Source organism: Pleuronectes platessa, chromosome 10 (genome assembly GCF_947347685.1).
Source record: "Pleuronectes platessa chromosome 10, fPlePla1.1, whole genome shotgun sequence".
Taxonomy (NCBI): Eukaryota; Metazoa; Chordata; class Actinopteri; order Pleuronectiformes; family Pleuronectidae; genus Pleuronectes; species Pleuronectes platessa.
In genome coordinates, this window is record NC_070635.1 from 13,674,850 (window position 1) to 13,693,957 (window position 19,108).

Consider the following 19,108-nt stretch of genomic DNA (forward strand, 5'->3'; position numbering starts at 1 on the left):
TATTGATTAGCTTTTAAAATAATTCAGTTAGACTCTTGAATATGAATATTAAGTTATTAATATTAAAAGACAAGGATAATCTATAAATGCATAGATCACAAAGTGATATAGATGAAAAGTAAATTGAGTAAGAGCATCCAGGTCTGCAGCATTCGGTTTAGGAGTGATGCTCTCATGCATGTGGCTGGACGGATGAAGGGAAGAGCCTCTCAGTAGTATAACTCCTGATCCCACCAACCTGAGAGAGCACAGAGCAGAGACTGATGAGACGTGAACGGATGGAGACAGTTGGGATGTTAATGTTGGCTGAATGGTTAGAGTGAGGTGTGATGGATTTCATCTTACTTCCTGGATATCTTCTGACTCCTAGTTTCCTGATCTCATCGTAGACAAAGATTAAAATACCAAATGGAACTGGAATAAACCACCACTGGACCCTGAAGCAAAAACAACATGTCACATTAGTTGTTTTATATATATAAAAAAGCAATGAGCCTTGAGGAAAGATAATTCTCTTCATGTGTATTTCATTGTTATGATATCTAAATTAAATTTTGTCTTCTAATCCGGTGTGAGCTTCGATTTACAGACCATGGCTCTGTGGGCTTTTTACCTGATTGGCATGAAATTGAAGATGTTGGGCATTCCCGGGCAGTAACAAAGCAGATTACCAAGTAACAGCTGGAAGACGATGGCAGATACCAGGACACGGTTCCTGCACACAGATAAACACTTAAACAACCAAACACTCAGCTGGAATCTTGTTCCAATCCTAAACAGATTAGTTCAGATTTAGTCTGATCCATTTAAAAGGACCACTGACAACACAAAGAGACAAGACGGCTCTGAATGCAAACAAATACATGAGATAAAATTTAGCAGCTTTAAGGGAAGATTTATAATTTAAATACTCATAAATAACAAATTATGATGTTAAAGAATTGGATTTGGTTCCTGAGAACAACCTGCCATGAACACATAGGGTTTCTTAACAAACGTATTTAAATATGTAAAAGAGCAAAAGTAGAAAAAAGAATGTTTAAATGATCAGAAGACTAACAACAGGGGTTAATGCAACATAGAGAGTTGATCATGTTGGTAGACAGAGAATAAAACCAGCAAACGTTGTTCCTATAATCTTAGCTATTATAAAAAACAATGTCTGTACTGACCTGAAGAAGCCTTGCTGGAACACAGACAGACGTCGAGTTTTTCTGATCAGCACGTCAGAGATCTGACAGATCTCAATACTGACAAAGAATACAGTGTAGCAGGTGTACTGCTGGTACAACCTCTGGCTGAACGTCTGCAAGCACAGGAGAACACATGAGGGAGGAGATATCTGGTTACATAAAATAAATGTAAATCATGCCATCACCCATCCACATTATCCAAAGGTTGGATCTCTATGTCTACACGAACCCATTCTTGCCCATAGCCGTCCTGTAGGTCCTGAAGATGAACGTCCTCCCACTGAGCACGTAGGCCGACGCACATGAGGGGGAACCAGCCCTCCTGGGCCATCGCTGCGAAATAATCTGTAAAACCTGCAAAAGACTGGATGGCTCCTGCAAGACAGACAGAAAAATGGGTCAATACTATTTTAAAAGCATATAAATGTAGCTCATTGGCTGTGAGTCACTCTGCAGAGATCAGTGCACTCTGTTATTGTATAACAGTGAGAAATGGGTGTCTCGCAGATTGAGATATAGAGAATTCATGCTTTGTTGACTAGTAGAGATGCACACACACACGTCTCACCTATCTGAAAGTACGAGTACGCAGCCAGGGGTTCGTTTACCAGCCGATCACGACGAGGGTTCCTGGGCTTCAGGTGCATGATGTCACTCTCTGCTTTCTCATAGGCCAGAGAGACAGAGGGGTACTACAGGAGAGACAGGAGCAGACAAAAAACATCACTGGACAGAAGATACGGGAGTGAGGAATATAAAGATGTAGCTCCATTATCCTCTAAGTGTCCCTGCTGTAAAGGAAAGAGCAAGCAAATATTAAACCCAATCATCATCTGTTAATAACTGATTGCAGCTGTAACCACCATGAATAAGTTATTTATTTTCTTGCTGAACTTGTTCCCTCAGCACTATTACTCACGATGTCCGTGGCCAGTTCGATGAAGAGGATAGTGATGCAGCCAAGAGGAAGAGGCACGCTGACGGTGATGTAGACCAGATATGGGGTCAGCTCAGGAATGTTTTTGGTCAGTGTGTAGGCGATAGACTTCTTCAGGTTGTCAAAGATGAGACGGCCTGAGATGAACGCAGACACCAAAACTTCACACAGTGTTTTTGCATCTGGTAATTTGTTACTATCTGGACCCGGCACTCTTTATATTCAAGGTCATTCATTGATGAAAACTGGGGATACGACTCGTGTGTTATTCACACATTATTTCTCTTTCGTTCACTGAGCCTCACCCTGCTCCACTCCGGTGACGATGGAAGCGAAGTTGTCGTCCAGCAGGATCATGTCAGCAGCGTTCTTTGCAGCATCTGAACCGGCGATCCCCATGGCGATGCCAATGTCGGCCTTCTTGAGAGCCGGCGAGTCGTTCACTCCATCACCTGTCACAGCCACGATGGAGCCCTGGAGGAGGAAGGGTGAAAAAAGTCCCTCAAACAGTGAATTATGACCACATGCAAACCAATCTCTTCCTCTTTCCTTCATTCATCCAAAACCCACCAATTGTATGTGCGTTGAGTTGAGAAGACACAGGTAGTAAAGCACAACATGTGTGTGTGTTTCTGTGTGTGTGTGTGTGTGTGTGTGTTTCTGTGTGTATTTACCAGACGCTGACAGCTCTCCACAATGATCAGTTTCTGCTGAGGTGAGGTTCTTGCAAACACCATCTCAGGGTGGTTCTTCAGGGCTTCATCCAACTCATGACTGCTCATGTCTTTCAGCTGACCCCCGCTGATCACACAGGCACGGGCGTCCCTGCACACACACACCACACACACACACACACAGAATGAAAAATGACCTGCGACAGAGATGAGCTCAAAGTGTGGACAGCGTCTCAGTACCTCTTGTTGACTTGTTCCACAGGAATGCGCTTCCTCTGGGCGATATCTTCCACTGTCTCGCTGCCTTCAGAGATGATGCCGACATTAGCTGCAATTGCCCTCGCTGTGATTGGATGGTCTCCAGTCACCATGATGACCTGAGGTTTCAAGATACTTAAACAATTAGGTGACAAGAAAATACACATAGATAAATGTAGAAAGTGAAAGCAAAGGTCTGTTTTAAAGCCCAAACAATCTGTGTATGTGGGGGGACCTGAACGCACCCTGATGCCAGCAGTACGACATTTCATCACTGCGTCGGGTACGGTGGCTCTTGGGGGGTCAATCATCGAGATGAGACCAGCAAAGCACAATCCAGACGTGGTGAAATTCATTTCATCGGGGTCAAAGCTATAACCACGAGGGAACTCCTTTTCATTAAGATAGATATGACAGAAACCTGAAAGGGGAGAAAAAGATTGCTAATAAAAATGACACAACCAATCAAATAGCCCACATCAGTGTTGGTAAAATAACTTTCTAACCCAGAACTCTCTCTCCCAGTCCTCCCAGGTCCATGTAAGCAGTCTGAAAAGCTTCTTTCCACTGCTCGTCCAGTGGCAGCTCCTGGCCTTTGATCAGAATAGTGGAGCAGCGCTCTAAGATTCGCTCTGCTGCTCCCTTCATCACCAGCAGGTAGCGCAGGTCCAGTGGATCCTCCAGTTCATGAACAGACAGCTGGAGAGACATGGCCGACGAGAGATGAGTCAAACTCAATATCAATCACGGGATATTTACTGTAGTAGTATCACAGTTTCAAATACATGTCCATTAACAACAAAGTACTCACTTGGAACTTGTTGGTGGAGTTAAAGGGCACCTCCACCACTTTCTTGTAGCGATTACGGTAATCCATGGTGTTCCCAATAGTGAGCTCGGTGAACTTCAGCAAAGCCGTCTCTGACGCGTCGCCCATCACGAGTCTCTGTTTGAAACAAGAGAGAGAGAAATAATAAGAGAGAGACAAAAAGGATTAGAAACAGAAATCGAATATAAAATAATCCTAGTGATGTTTTCATTAGTCTGTTATTATCTAAATTGAACTAAATTGTTGTTTTCTTCACCACTAGATGTCACTACATTCTACACACTGAACCTTTAACTAATAATAACAACACAATGCGATCGTAACTCCAATATACAACTTGATTATTTTGGAGGCAACATTTAAACTACAACAAAATAAATGTCCTCTAAAAATATGTACCCTAGGAATAGGTAATCCTTCCTGATCAGGTCTGAATGTCGCTCTGTTGCACAGGGAAGTCACTCTCGCCAGTGATCGCCATGTCTCCGATGACTGGTCGAAACTTTGGCCTGCAACCACACAATCACATGATTATTAACTTGTAAAATAACATGAATCCTATCTTTAAAAAGCAACCAACACGTTAGCATTTTATCCTGTAGTAACGTCTATATCAAAACGGTGCTTGTTTTATTGTACTTTTCCTTACCTGACTGATCTTCAGTGGTGTCAGCAGCGTGGATATGGTTGTCAAACCAAAGGTGAGCCACAGTCATCCTGTTCTGGGTCAGGGTGCCCGTCTTATCAGAGCAGATCACTGAAGTGGATCCTACATACACACACACACACACACACACAGATGAATATCTAAATCTCCAGTTTAATAGAGACCAAACCTTTTTTTACAGTTCATACGACTGAATTCAGAACATAAGTGTTTTTTAGTGGTTTACTGACCTAATGTCTCCACAGCCTCCAGGTTCTTCACAACACAGTTCTTCCTGGCGAGTCGTTTAGCCGTCAGAGACAGACATACCTGTTGGTGAAGACACAGCCTGTTACTGAACATATTCACTTTATTTCACACACAGACTAGACCAGTGCAAATCTTGGTGCCATATTGAAAAGTGAACACTTCTGGAGACTCCTCAGAAGATTATGTGAGACCATATCACACATAGAAATCCACATTTGTGTTGCATTAACTCACAGTGACGGTGGCAAGGAGCCCCTCTGGCACATAAGCCACCACGATAGCCATGAAGAAGATCGTGGCTTCCAGGAAGGCGTATCCGATAAACATGGCGACCACAAAGAAGGTAAACCCGAAGAAGATCGCAAGACCAGCGATGATGTCCACAAAATGCTCGATTTCTATGGCGATGGGCGTCTTCTCATTGCCGACGCCGCTCGCCAAGCTGGCGATCCGACCGATGATGGTACGATCACCTGTGTTGATGATCACACCGGTCGCTACACCTGGAGAGGAGAAGACATGTGTTCTTATATGGGTGATCATGGTGCCCTTGAGCAAGGCACGTTGCACATTATGAGCACAAAATAACAGCAAATGAACAAATAAATGAGAAAATAATGGTTTTAATGTGGTTGCTGATTGGTGTATATATTAGTCAGCCTATAAAAATAAGCATGTCTAATATGTACTGTACCTTCCAGAATAGTGGTAGAGAAGAAAGCAATGTTTCTGGTCTCCAGTGGATTCTCATGAGTACATTCTGGACTCCTGGTTTGAGGTTCAGACTCCCCTGTCAAGGACGAGTTATCAACCTGGCAAAGACACACACCCACACGCACGCACGCACACACACACACACACACACACACACACACACACACACACACACACACACACACACACACACACACACACACACACACACACACACACCAGGGAAATCAACGACAATTTGAAATCGTCCTTTAAATTGTCCTCACAAGCCGAATCTCCTTCTTAATGTACGTAGAGTCGGCAGATGTGTGGTATGTGTGTATCTTACCTTGCAGGCCTGACTAGTGATGATGCGAATATCAGCTGGGACCCTGTCTCCACCTTTGACTTCCACCAAATCTCCCACCACCAGTTGGTTGGCATGGATCTCGTTTTTCTGGCCATCACGGATCACAACAGCTTGCTGGTGGAGAACAAGAGGAAGATCAGCAGAGTTAAAGGAAGATTAACACAGGAAAGAAGGACCTGGAAAGATTAAGAGGCTGTAAATATTGAATTCCAACAATTTACTTTTTGCACATCCACTTAAAAAAAAAGAAGAAAAAAGTAACTTACCTGTGGCACCAGATTCTTGAAGCTGGCAATGATGTTTGTACTCTTGAACTCTTGGTAGTAACCAAAGCATCCAGTTACCACGACGACAGAGATCAGCACGATGGCCAAGTAAAGCTGAAGTCAGACAGAAGATGTAACCATAACAACGGGAAGCTAGAAATGGCAGATTCAAATTGTGCGCACGCCCCCCCCCCCCCCTCCTTTCCTCTGTGCAGCTTTTTCTGTTTCCCTCGCCCTTATCAGTGCACTTGAGGAGAAACGCTCACTGATAAAAATGGCAATGTCACTCACATCGTCAAAGCAGGTGAGGTTCCCTCTGCTAAGTTCAATTCCGAAGGCGATGAAGCAGATGACGGCGGCGACCCACATCAGACACTGCAGCCCTCCGGCCAGCTGCCGGGCAAACTTCACATACTCCGGGGTTCCTTTGGGAGGCCTCAGCTCATTGGGACCATCTCTCTCGAGGACCTGCCGGGCAAATGTGGTCGTCAAGCCCTGAGGATGGAAAACAGAAAAACATGATTAAAAGAGAAAATGTGACAAAATGAAAGCAAATAAAGAACAGATAAGAATGAGGCACGATAAATGATTCAATCATTACCTTGTTAACATTCGTGGTATATCTCATCTCCAGCTCTTCAATTGTAATCTCGTGGTCGTCCTGCAGGGGGACACACGCCATTAATCATCACAGTCATTTAAGGTGATTTATTCAACTTGGTCATAACTTCACTTCAGCTGGAATTTAAGTATGACTTTCTCTCATGAGGTTGAACTACATCTTGTCACAGCTGTGCAGATCTGAGGCATCATTAGTCTCACCTGTAAATCCTATGTTAATCTACGAGGAGCTGGGTTCATTACTGATCAGCGGATTCAAATCCCAACTCTTTAGTCTTTATACTCACAATGTCCATTTCTTTCTTCATGCCCTCCATCCTCTCCTTTTTCTTCGTCTTTTTTGACTTCTTCTTGTCCATCTCTCCATCCATCTCGAACATGTTGTAAGAGTCCTAGATGCAGAAATCGGGGGAAATATTTTTTACATTTGTACTTTTTTAGAGAAAATATCCCCGTCTGACCTGAATGCTTTGCATCCCCGATGTGACTGATACCAAACCTAAATAAAATGCATGTTTCTGTGCTGTGTACTAACCCTGAACATGTGACAATTCAAACAGAAGATTGGTCAGTTTAGTTGTAAATAGATCTACACAAATCCTGACACTCCAAACTGCATACTGGAGTACACCTCCATTTCAAATAAAACAAATGCAAGTATTTATTGATAAACTGACATTAACTGAGTATCAAAAGCTTTATCTTCAAATCGAGCATTATAAGTTGAAAAAGAAAACACATTTTGTGTTGACAATAATAATTCTTAAAACTTTTTAGTTTAGTGTGAATTCAGTAAATAACACCGTTCTAACACCATTTCCTCTGTTAAAACTGATAGAGTCTGTGAATTTACAAATTAAAAAACTTCGGTAGCGTCTCCCGATAACAGTGTGAACAGTCTTCCTTCTATCGGCTCTCCTACCGTTTTACTCATGGCTGCTGGTGTGATAGGGGACTGCCCTCCTAAATCAATGGAGGTCCAGACCACTCGACCTTTCTTTGCCACAGAAATTTTGGCTCTCCGTTACGGTCCAGTCCCAAACATAGGCTCCGTTTCTCCCTCTCTCTCTCCGTCTCTCTTGCTCTCTCTCACATACACAAATGCAGACACACACACAAACAATGGTTAAAAACAGGAAACATTTTCTGGAAAGGCCTTTTATACCATAAACCCCCCCTTTCAATACACACATGCGCAGAAACACCACACGTACTTAGATTCCGCGATCTGCGTAAAAAGGTAGCAACAATGTCACCCCTGGACAGGTCACACACAACACACACACATGCACCACCACACACTCACACTCATATCACAGGCTATGCGTAGGCCAATGTTGATCTGGTACTCCTATCTCACCGCTGCACGTTTCTTTTCCTGATAAACTGATTGGAGGAAGGAGCAGTGAAGGTTAAAACAAACCAATGTCATCCCTACCAGACTGCCTGACATTGCACAACAGTAATTTACACTAAAACTTACTTTGGCCTTTGATTCATTTTCTACATCCACTGATTGACAGTTTTTAATGGACTAACTATAACCTGAGAAAAGGTGGCTGCACTAGTTCAGGGATTATTGGCCATCTCTGCTGCTGCCGTATATCTATGAGTGGATGGTCAAATACAATCATAGAGAAGAAGACAGAAGAACTTGGACCAGTTTGTACAATCCACACCCTGACAGCTGAGTCACTAGATCAGACAGTCACTGACATTTACAGCAAAGGTATAGCCATTGACCTCATTCACTAAGATATTGTTTCATCATGATGTTTACATCAGCTGCCAATAGAAAATTCCACTCATATTCCCATTGACATGTCATTTTTTTCCATAAGAATATAATTTACGTTGCAGGACTGAAAGCTATTCAGGGTTTGTTGTATATGACTGAGAATCACTGTTTACATTAAACAAACTGAGCCCTCAGCTCCACATTAACTACAAGGAGCCGGTGGATGATATGACGAATTAAAGTCTAAGATGAGAAAACCTGGAAACAATTTGCATTTTTTAATCTTTTATTTGCTGATGTTTTAACTTACTAACTAACATGACTATGACACTTTTATGACAAATGAGAAAAAAACATTGTATTCTCCTCTGATCAGCTACAAACTACTGACTAAGTACCTCCATTTACTGATTAACTAACAAAACCAATGACACAATTTTTAACAGAATCAGTAAACATAAATAACCTGGTTTGTTTATACAGATCCGTTGATTAATGGGACAAATGATTTTAATCCTGAATTTGGAGTTTTGGTGGCTCTTGGATCACAGATTCATTGAAATAGAAACCCATGACCACTAAGGACACGTTTGTTTGTATGGTCGTTGAGGGTGACATTATATCTGACATACGTCAGCAGCCCTGTCCACATGCTCTCAGGAACATCTCATGAGGAACATTGCAGTAGACAATGTAGAAAAATAAGGTTTGTAGAATATGAAGTGACCTAAATAGCATTCATCCCATCATAAAAATGGACCAGGTTATATTAAAAAAAACTACGAGATATATTAGATTAATTTGAATTTTACACAGTAAGAAAAATGACTCTCAACAAGAGAACATGATTCAATTTCTAGAAAAAATACAATATTCCAATAAATAGTATAACAAAGCGAGTTATGGGTAAAAGTTGAGGTAAGGTCACCCTGTCTCTTCTCTGTTCCTGCCCAGAACATGCTGCATGCTGGGTAAATAGAGGCCAGGTAAGATATGTTTCGGAGAGTCAACATTGTGCTGTAGAGTTTACTGCAAAGTGACAGTGCAATCAAAACTGTTATCATTCTGATTTTATCAGCTCTAATCTCACATTGAGGACAGGTGAGAGGGGAGAGAACAGTGGTTGATGGGGTAGCAGAAGAGAGACAGAGGTTCAGTTCCAACCCAGTGACACACTTAGAAACACAACAGAAACTTCAACAGCCACGTTAAAGTGTTCATCCAATTAAAGTTGGAAAAAAGTTAAGTGTTTGGGCTAATAGACAAAGCCTTTTTTAATATTGTATGAGGAAAAAAAATAACAAAATAATCAAAACAAAATACATTAATGAATTGCATCATATGAAATGTGAACCCAGCATTTCTCTATTAGTTTGACCCTTGAGTTTTAAATCAGGACATCTCTTCTGCTTCAATTAATTATGTTAATCATAGTCTTACCTCTATTTTGTAATCAATCATATTTAAGAAACCTCCCAAAGGTTACAGCTAAATGCTCCACTACTTGTTTCACTGCCAGCACCTACAGATCACGTCAGAACGGGAGTAGAGAGCCCCCCAGTGGCCATGAGTTGGAAATATAAGATAAATACCTGAACATTAGTATCATCAGTGTTGTGGAAGTAGCTTAGATTACAATTTAAAAGGTTTTCTTTGATTGATCCCCCCACAAAAAAAAGTGGATGTAATAATCTGCAAATTTTGAGTGTAGCTGCATCTCCTGTCACTTCAGCTTCAGTCATAATTAAATGTGTGGAATTGACAGGAGTAAAGCCAAAGGTAATGCTAATAAAACAATTTATTCATTTATCTACAGATATAAAGTTTATTTAAATTTTTTTTTATTATGTGTCGACAATTACGTCCCATTCTTTCTCTGACCAGGTGGAACACCGATGAAACTGTATTAGTTTCCACAGTTTCTCTCATCTAGATGACCGGTAGGGGGCTCTGTAGTTGTGACAGTAAACATGTGAACGTCCCCACCTGTCCCACAAAGAAGACACTGTTTAAAACTTACCTGAATCTACACATCACACATCTGAACATAATCAAATAAATAAATCACCAGTGACCCCGGAACAAGAATTCCTGAGAAAGAATTGAACCAATGAGAGCCGCGTGCGCCGATTACGTGACGTCTCCCTACGTCATATCCCCGCGACTGTCAGTGCTAGATTTGTCCATGTGAACAGCCTCCTCGACCAAAGGTATCGCTGCACTTTGACAGGTGAGTGATCGAACAGTGATATGATCAGACCGGGTTCTGCTGCTCGTCACAAATGTCAGTCTCGTGAGGGCAGACGCGTGCACGCGCCGCTGGGGTGCGCAGCGTCTCCTCTGCGCGCGACAAGGTCAGGATTTAAAGTAGCGTGTTTGTCAGGAGGAAGATTGTCACTTTACAGCAGGAGAGAGACACACGTTACTGTAACACACATACAGCGTGTTCACATGGAGCTACTGGTCATTGTGGGTCTCAGACCTGTGCCTGTGTTCCGGATTCAACAACCATTACACTGCAGAGTCCCATCATCCACCACCAGTGGCTGATCAAAGATGGATGAGGCATCTGTAGACATGAGGGTGTGTGTGAATAACTTAGGCTGAGTGATATTGATTAACTATAATATTATGAAGTCATATATGACGATAAAGTTATTGTCATGACAAATGTCAAGTTGTTATTTCTTTTAAAGCTTTTAAGGCAGATCTTTCCTTCTGAGTGAAGGCTGTGGTTTTAAATTGCATAATGAGCAGAGGATGACAAACACTTGTTAACTGCAAAACATTTAATACATCCGAGGAAGATCAATTGTTACACCTCAAAATTATACTGCGATAACCATCCACCCGGGAGGTAAGGTTTTTGCTGATTTGTATTTTTGTTTGGTTGTAACTTGTAAGCAACATTAAACAAATACCACAGAGCAGATTTCCATGAAACTGGATGTGGTTTGGTTCACCGAGGAACCCGTGAACTTTTCATTGAAAGTTTTTCAATATTTCCATTGACTTCTCAGATAATGAATCATGGATCCTGATGGAAAAAACAGCATGTTTGAGACAGATATTTATGAGTATGTGCAAGTTGGTGCAGATCCAAATAAGCTACTCCTTGCTGATATGTTTCTCCAACCTTGCCAATATTTCCTGTAGGTTGAATGCGGGATGCTGACGCCGCCTGCTGAATTGTGAGAAACCCCTCCTTCTCCTCCTCCACCTGTGGCTGCTGTCTTGTCCCTCAGACACGATGGCCAGTCGCCTGTTGGGCAGATACGCCCGTGTGCTCTGCAGGGCCTCCGCTCAGGCTCCAGCTGCTACTGCTGTCACCGCCCGCCTGCCACCGACTGTGGCTTCACATGCAGAGGTGCAGAGGCCTCAGGGATGGCCCAGTGTCACACAGAGGTTAATGAGCGATGGAAAGACTATTACCAAGGATGACGCCTTTCAAACCACGCCTACATTCACCAAGCTGGACGAGGTGATGGACAAGGCGGCTGTGCCAGAGGACATCCTGCTGGCCTGGGTCGAGCATGGAGGAAATAGTAACCAAGCTGCTTACGCCCTGATGAAGTGGACTGTGTTGGTGCTGAGGACGAAGGGTAAAATTAAGGATCTGAGGGGGGATTCAAGGCTAATGGATATGATGGATACTATGTCTCAGCAGGTAAGGAAGCCAGATACAGAGGTGTACCAGCCCCTGTGTTCAAATCATAGACTGTGTGTAAAGATGGAAGTGTCCACCTCTCCCCACTGTCCGGAAATCAAACCAAAATATCCTGGTTACAAACGCTGCCATTTTAGACCAATGACGTAACTTTGAGTTTGTGCGCTCAACCAAACGCGAAACAGTCTTAGCTGTGACGTTTCACCCTGTTATTTATTAAATCAAAATAAGTACTTTAAATCAAATTTGCTAGAATTGAATTGAACAGTCAGACACATGCCAGTGGGCGAATGGGACTCTTTTGCTTCACTTTTGGGGAGTTGTCACGTCCATGGTTAAGATAACTCACTTATGAGTGTTTTTCTTCACAGGTGTCTGCGGTGTGGAACGGCAACCTGGTGTCTGCAATGAAAGCCCTGTGGATCATGGACGTGCCCCCCACTGATCCCGTCCTCAGCTCTGTGCAGACGGAGGTCCTGTGGCGAGTGCGCAGGCTGACCTACAAGCAGCTGGCCTACCTGGCTGACTGGGGGGCAAATAAGAAGGGCCAGCAGGACGTGGCGGTAGTGAACGGCGCATTAAAACAGCTGGAACTGCGCTGGACCGAGATCGCGGACAGTAAAACGGTCAGCGGGCTGATCTCCAAAGGACAACGCATGTCTCCTGCCTTGAGGGACCGATTAGAAGACAAGGTATCAGAGTCAACAACGTCCACAGTTAAAGTCTCAGTTGAAAACTGAATGTGGAAGTTACTGTCTTTATCCATTTTTCTCTGCTGATGTAATATATACATATCATTTCAAAGATTGGTGAAAGAAGTAATCACAAATAATGTGAAGTAGTATGGCTTATAGTAGAAAAAGTTGTGGATGATGAATATACATGTTAGAATGTATGTGAATAATTATGTCGGCAGCGGCAACCTGGGGAAATGTATAAGAAAGTTAAGAACTCTTGCTTAAAATCATCAAACTACCTTTTGAATAGGTTCTTCCTGAGCATAGATCTAATCTCTGAGTGCTCTTTTTAATGCTTTATCCTAAACCCCAGTAAAAACATTCCTCTACCTGTTTCTCTCTCAGGCTTTGGAGCTGTCTGAGGGCTTTTCAACAGAAGAGATCCGTAAGGTCTGTGTGTCTCTGGCAGCTCAGAGCCGCAGAAGTGTCCCTCTGCTCAGAGCTCTCTCCTACCACCTGCTCCAGAAGCCGTCGTCAGAGTTCACCACTCCACTCATATTGAACATGGCTTATGCTTATGGTAATGATGCCTAATTTGGTGTAGGCATATTTTAAATGAACTTGGCCAATTTATAATATTAACTTTTGAAAAGTTTGAAGATTTCTCCGGTGAAGGGTTACAGACTAATTTGGTAATCTTCAATATTTGTTAAACCTGCATAATGGAATATTATTATTATTATATCCTTGCGTGCAAAGCTTCATGTTTACTGCAAATCAGATCTGTGATTCAGGGAGCGTCTTCTCACTAACACACTGAAGTTTGAAGTAGGGACAACAGAGATTTTCATATAACAAGAAAGTAATCTGGTCTCACTTCCCTTAATCCAATCCATTTTGCAGACTCCTCACAGGAGCAGATTGTAGCCTTGATGTGAACATCCATTAAACCTTTGTTTTCATACACACTGTACGATGCTAACGGTATCATCTCTGTCTCTGCTCATCTGCAGGGAGGTTGAATTTCCACCATTCTCAGGTATTTCAGCGGATGGCCTCAGAGCTGTTGCCCCGAGTCCCGGAGCTCAACTCCATCGATGTGGTACGCTGCTCTAAGTCACTGGGCTTCCTCAAGTGGCTCCACATCCCTCTGTTTGAGGCCTTCGCTGAGGTCAGTCACACACACACACACACACACACCAATAAGATTAACTCATTCAGTTTAGTGCACAATGTTTAACATCAGATAAACTTAACTAAATCTTTCTCTTTGTACATTTCTTCACCAGCACTACATAGCAAACAGCCAGACGTACAATGTTCCTCAGCTGTGCAATCTGCTCATGACCTTTGCCAGACTCGGCTTCCAGCCCAGCAAAGGAGACGAGTTCTTCAGCAAGGTACTAATTGCGTTTAAGACTGTGTTTGCTTTACGTTGTTGTTTCTACATCCTTCACTGAATTCATTCCGGGGATCCTATGATCCTCTGATTCTCATTTTTCTCTTCTCGATACCGATACCTGGACTTATCGGCCGATACCGATTACAGATATCGGATACCAGTGTATTTTTTAAAGCTACTTGTACTGTGCATTTTTACAGCTGTATGCCACTTACCCTGTATGGAAGTGATAATCATTGTCGTTGCTAGAATTATACTGGTAACACTAATGCCACCCCTCAAAACTGAAGTCTAGCATTCCAGATGTCGGTGTTATTGCTGTGGGACTTTCCAGAGTGAAATCTTTCCATATTGCTGATATTTTAAGATAACTTTGGCAAAATCATTTCTTCTTCGCTGGTCCAAAACAGCAGTTGCACTGTACTGTTCATTGAAGAAGAAGTGACTACCAGAAAAATAAATAAATTGGTTTTATGTGGGTGAAACTAATGTACTTTAAAGACCTGGTATCAGATCGGTAGTAGATTAAAGTGCTCGCCAATGCCTGAACTGACATGTTCATCTGTATCAGAGACATTTTCACTGCTGCTATCGGAACATCTCCAATCTGTTCTTTCTGATTGTTTTCGGTCTCTTTATGTAAAAGGTCCACTCTGAGCTGGAGGAGTCTCTCTCTGGCCTGGAGCCCTTCCTGCAGACGGATGTGGTTTGGTCTCTGTGTGTGTTACAGCAGGCCAAGCCTCACTACCTCCTCCCTCTCACAAAACAACAACACCGTACCAAACTGTCAGGTGAGACACATATCTGTCTACACACCTGCTACCTCTTACCCGGGAGAAGCAGGTGAAAATGTGTCAGGCACCTGGTCTTTATACACAAACTACAGAGCATTACATTTGAACACAAAATCAGGCTTTTGAATTAAGTATTTAACAGATTGCCAGAGCTCCCAAAAATGTTCTTGCATAATGTTAATCAAACTTATAGCAGTCTTAAAATATGTATGTATTATGTCAATCAAAATTAGAAAAAAAACATGTTTTCAAAGACAAATAAGAAGTATGATGGTACGCATACATACATATTTACAAACATTAACGTGCAGCCAATCATCCTATTTATACATTTACATGTTCATCTGCCTGTATGTACATCCACATCATTAGGTTAGTATCAGAGGTTATTAGGCCCACTGGTGTATTGTTCGGGACCATAGCAATGAAATGACTCATTTAAATGCTTTTATGAAATACTGTGGTCTCTCAGGACCATGTGAACTGAAGGACAAAGTACCACTCTGTTGCAGTAGAGGGCAGTGCAGCACTGATAAATGTTCAGAATGGCTCACTAATACCATTTTCTCTTGGATATGAATCACAACATTTATCACAAAAACAATGTTCTTGCCAGTGAGATGCCAGCACTTATTTGATCATTCTGGTGTTTTCCCCTCCTTTTTGCTTGTAGAGGGCAGTGAATCTCGAGTAGAGAGCTATAGGCTGAAGCTCCTTCACATTGCAGCCACTCTCCACTTAGAGCATCCAGATTCCTCAGACTCCGACTCTCCAGCGCCCCCGTCTGCCCCGTCTGTCCCGGCCAACATCTCCCCCATGCAGAGCGGTCTGAGAGAAGCCTTACAGCGTTTGGTCGGTGAGAGGACGGCGGCCCTTCGCACTGGGGTGGACACTGTGTATGGATGGACTATCGGTAAGGGGAATAATGGAGCACATAAATAAACTGATAGACCACGTACACAGTCATGCAGTCTGTCCCTTTCACCACTAGAGTTTTTCAGGACTTTTACTCTGAAAACCAATATTTAATCCAGGTCTTGATACAACTGACTTGAGCCTTCTCTGATCAGATGGTGAGCTGGTAGTGGATTGTGACAACAAACCAGTAGACAGCCCTGTTCTGCCCAGTGGAGGGGGAGATCAGGATTTACCTTTAGGGGTACGACGGTGAGTCATGAAAGTGAAACACGGGGGCCGAGATCATATTAAAAAAAAAAAAACAGCCGTATTATTTTATAATATTCTCACTGTTCCTCTCTTTTGTTTTTAGGATCGCTTTCATGGCTTTGGAATTTCCCAACTTTGGTTCAAAGAGCAAAGACCTTCTGGGCCGGTTTGTCATGATGAAGCGACATCTTCAGTTGGCCGGCTACATCACAGTGGAGGTGAGTAGAGACAACACTTTGGAATAACTAAGACTGGTTTTTTAAACTTCCATAATTTTGTCCATATAGGGTGAACAGATCTGTTTGGTTTCCTGGTTTGATTGATAGATTCTTTTTTTTTTATTCAGTCATCATCACACATTGTACACTAAGTAGACAAATAAGTGTAAACAAGGTCTGAACAGTCTTTACATTATATAATGAGGGAAAAGGCGCAGGCAGACCTGTGTGATCATATTACTAATATGTATGGCTCTTTTACATAGTGCATCTACAGTTTTTTTTATTACTCACACACCAAAGCCAAGTGATAAATGCATTTTCTGATGTGTTCTGTATATGATGGTGAGCATCATTCAGGGAGCACAGGCAGTGAAGCAGTGCTGCTGCTACAGGGGTATCTGACAGGCTAAGGCCATGCCAACAATGGAGTTAATACTTTGGTTGAGCTGAGAGTCAGAAGAGTCCCGCTGCAGTCTGTGGTATAAATAGAGATCCAGCCGCAGCTCGGCTTCATCTAGGCCAGTCCGCGCACTCTCGCCCTCATTTAGGACAAGCTCCCGAGCTGATAGCAACATCAGCCTCTCAGGGTTGCCGTGTTGCACCCAACTGAGTAGAAAAAACAGTATTATGTATTGCTATGCAACAAAAATCTAAAGATATTTGCTCATTAGCGCTTTATAGAAATGTATGATGAATCTAATTGTTCTCTTCCTCTTCCAGGTCCCATATTACGATTGGCTTGAGTTGAAGACTGACTGGCAGAAACTGGCGTACCTAAAGGATAAATTGGGGAAGGCTGTGGCCGAGGACATGGCCAAGTGAACTGGGAAAAATCCCGATCATAATGTGCAAGCTCAGCTAAATCATCGCTTCCCCGATCAAACAGGCCGGACTCCATGGAATACATACACACACACACACACACACTTACACACACACACACACACACACACACATGCAGAGCACAGCAGCACTGCAGAAATGTTCTCCCATACTTGTGTCAGAAGAAAAAGAAAATAATATTTTCACTCTGGTTCCCATGGCAACGTGGGGGGCTTTCCCTGTTTCCATGGTGATGACGAGCAAGAGTTTTGGAGCCAAAGAGACGAAAATAAACAGATTGTGTGGAAGAAAAAAAGATACGATCCATGAGAAGAGTCAGAAGCACCAGGGTCATTCGAAGAGTTTTGGACAAAATGTTTATTGAATATCAACATGTGCATAGATTGGAATAATTTAAATACCTTTGCGGACGTGTGCGAGTCTTCTGATGAAGTAATAAATTGTTTTAATGGTGTTTTGTTCCTATGCGTTTTTTATTCTTAGTAGTTAATTCGCACTGTCTGACTTGCGAGCATGTGTGTGGTACATGTGCACGTTTCCCCAGGGAGTGAGCATTGGATGCTATCTGGTGTGGTATTCAGACCGGGGATGCTTCATGTCACACCTAACAGCTAGTTGGCACACACCCCCTGGAATATTGGTGTGACTGCTTTAGTGAATTTGTATTTGTATTAATCATTATGGGATAAGTTAAAAACAACAGCTTATTTTTATTGGGATTATTCTGAGATCAGGTTAATTATTCCATTTTAGGAGCCCAATTTAAGTTAGACATGTTGAAACAGAGGCACTAAATCAGCATATTTGTGCAAAGTTGTATTTTTTATGCTTTATCTCAAATGTGCATGTTTGTTAAAGAAGAACAACCTGAAGAGAATGGGTGAGGCTTTTTTCAGATGAACCCTTTGCTGACCTGAAACTGCTTACACAACATCATGGGCAGCAGCAGCAGCAGCTCTTTGACAACAGAGGCTGCTCACTGGCAAAAAGAAGAAGACTGACTAATGCAAGGCAGGGCAGAGACACTGAGTTCCACTGAAGGCAGACAAACAAAATCCTAACTGGAAACATCAGAAAACAGCATTATACTGATAAAACATCATGTGATGCAGATGCTTGGTGTCCCATTCGTCCACGTGTTCAGGGGGTTAATGGATCAATGCATGGACTCATGACAGAAAGCGGCTTGCTGCTCCCTCACTGCGAGCTAGCTCACAACAAAATCATGACTGATGATGTCATGGCTCCTAAGTGGTGTAACAACCTCCCCATTGACGTCAGGACAACAGAAAGTCTGCGCATCTTCCAGCGCAGACTCAAGACACATCTTTTCCTACTACACCCCGGTAAAGAAGATGATGTATACAAATACTGTATTTAGTAGGTAAATGAGAATATAGAAATACTCACATTGGAAAGTAATGGAAACTATTCTTGTGAAAATAATAATCCCTCAATGGGAAGAAACTTGTATTTTATGATTTGAACTAGACTGAACAGCAGTGATTACCTCCACCAAGGACCAACAGTCCCATTATGAAACCAGGTTTAAATCCACTGGATCTGGATTGTTATTTGGATCTGCCCCAAATACACACACACACAAACACACACACAGGTTAGATCCCTCAATATGCTGGATTTCTGAATGTTGAATAAAGTGAAAAACATTTAATTGATCCAACCCTGGGTTCTTCCTTGGGTCATGGCCTGCCCTTTTAAAATTGAATGGTTCAGTTGCTTTTGCATAATCCTGCTAACAAACAAACAAAATACAAACCAACAAATGGACAGGGCTGAAAACACAACTTCCGTGACAGATGTTAAACAGTTTGCGATTCA

At 42.5% G+C, this 19,108-nt stretch overlaps 2 protein-coding genes across 2 annotated transcripts; one reads left to right on the top strand and one right to left on the bottom strand.

Annotated features, from left to right (window-relative positions):
• Positions 1-82: 82 nt before the first annotated feature.
• LOC128449648 (potassium-transporting ATPase alpha chain 1) lies at positions 83-10,546 on the bottom strand. The gene is made up of 25 exons (XM_053432921.1): positions 10,516-10,546; positions 7,680-7,845; positions 7,045-7,149; positions 6,738-6,797; positions 6,428-6,631; positions 6,137-6,250; positions 5,850-5,984; positions 5,502-5,619; positions 5,042-5,310; positions 4,789-4,867; positions 4,541-4,660; positions 4,291-4,400; positions 3,874-4,008; positions 3,569-3,761; positions 3,308-3,483; positions 3,045-3,181; positions 2,805-2,955; positions 2,436-2,604; positions 2,113-2,267; positions 1,762-1,885; positions 1,423-1,568; positions 1,173-1,306; positions 614-715; positions 346-437; positions 83-238 (listed from the first exon to the last, which is right to left on the bottom strand). Exons 2-25 carry the CDS (start codon positions 7,689-7,691, stop codon positions 210-212), a joined length of 3,069 nt encoding a protein of 1,022 aa, XP_053288896.1. The 5' UTR covers positions 7,692-7,845; positions 10,516-10,546; the 3' UTR covers positions 83-209.
• Positions 10,547-10,602: 56 nt separating this feature from the next.
• On the top strand, positions 10,603-17,720 carry tbrg4 (transforming growth factor beta regulator 4). Its single transcript, XM_053432922.1, has 11 exons — positions 10,603-10,725; positions 11,652-12,162; positions 12,534-12,854; positions 13,245-13,419; positions 13,853-14,010; positions 14,129-14,239; positions 14,888-15,032; positions 15,709-15,948; positions 16,106-16,202; positions 16,306-16,420; positions 17,144-17,720. The coding sequence occupies exons 2-11, from the start codon at positions 11,746-11,748 to the stop codon at positions 17,243-17,245; spliced, it is 1,881 nt and encodes a 626-aa protein (XP_053288897.1). The 5' UTR covers positions 10,603-10,725; positions 11,652-11,745; the 3' UTR covers positions 17,246-17,720.
• The last annotated feature ends 1,388 nt before the right edge of the window (positions 17,721-19,108 follow it).

Coding starts and splice junctions, on each gene's coding strand:
- LOC128449648 (XM_053432921.1), bottom strand. Junction 2,268..2,435: donor CGTCACCGGAGTGGAGCAGG/GTGAGGCTCAGT, acceptor CGTTCATCTCAG/GCCGTCTCATCTTTGACAAC. Junction 1,307..1,422: donor ACGGCTATGGGCAAGAATGG/GTTCGTGTAGAC, acceptor CTGTGCTTGCAG/ACGTTCAGCCAGAGGTTGTA.
- tbrg4 (XM_053432922.1), top strand. CDS start 11,746: ATGGCCAGTCGCCTGTTGGGCAGATACGCCCGTGTGCTCTGCAGGGCC. Junction 14,011..14,128: donor TGTTTGAGGCCTTCGCTGAG/GTCAGTCACACA, acceptor TTTCTTCACCAG/CACTACATAGCAAACAGCCA. Junction 14,240..14,887: donor GAGACGAGTTCTTCAGCAAG/GTACTAATTGCG, acceptor TTTATGTAAAAG/GTCCACTCTGAGCTGGAGGA.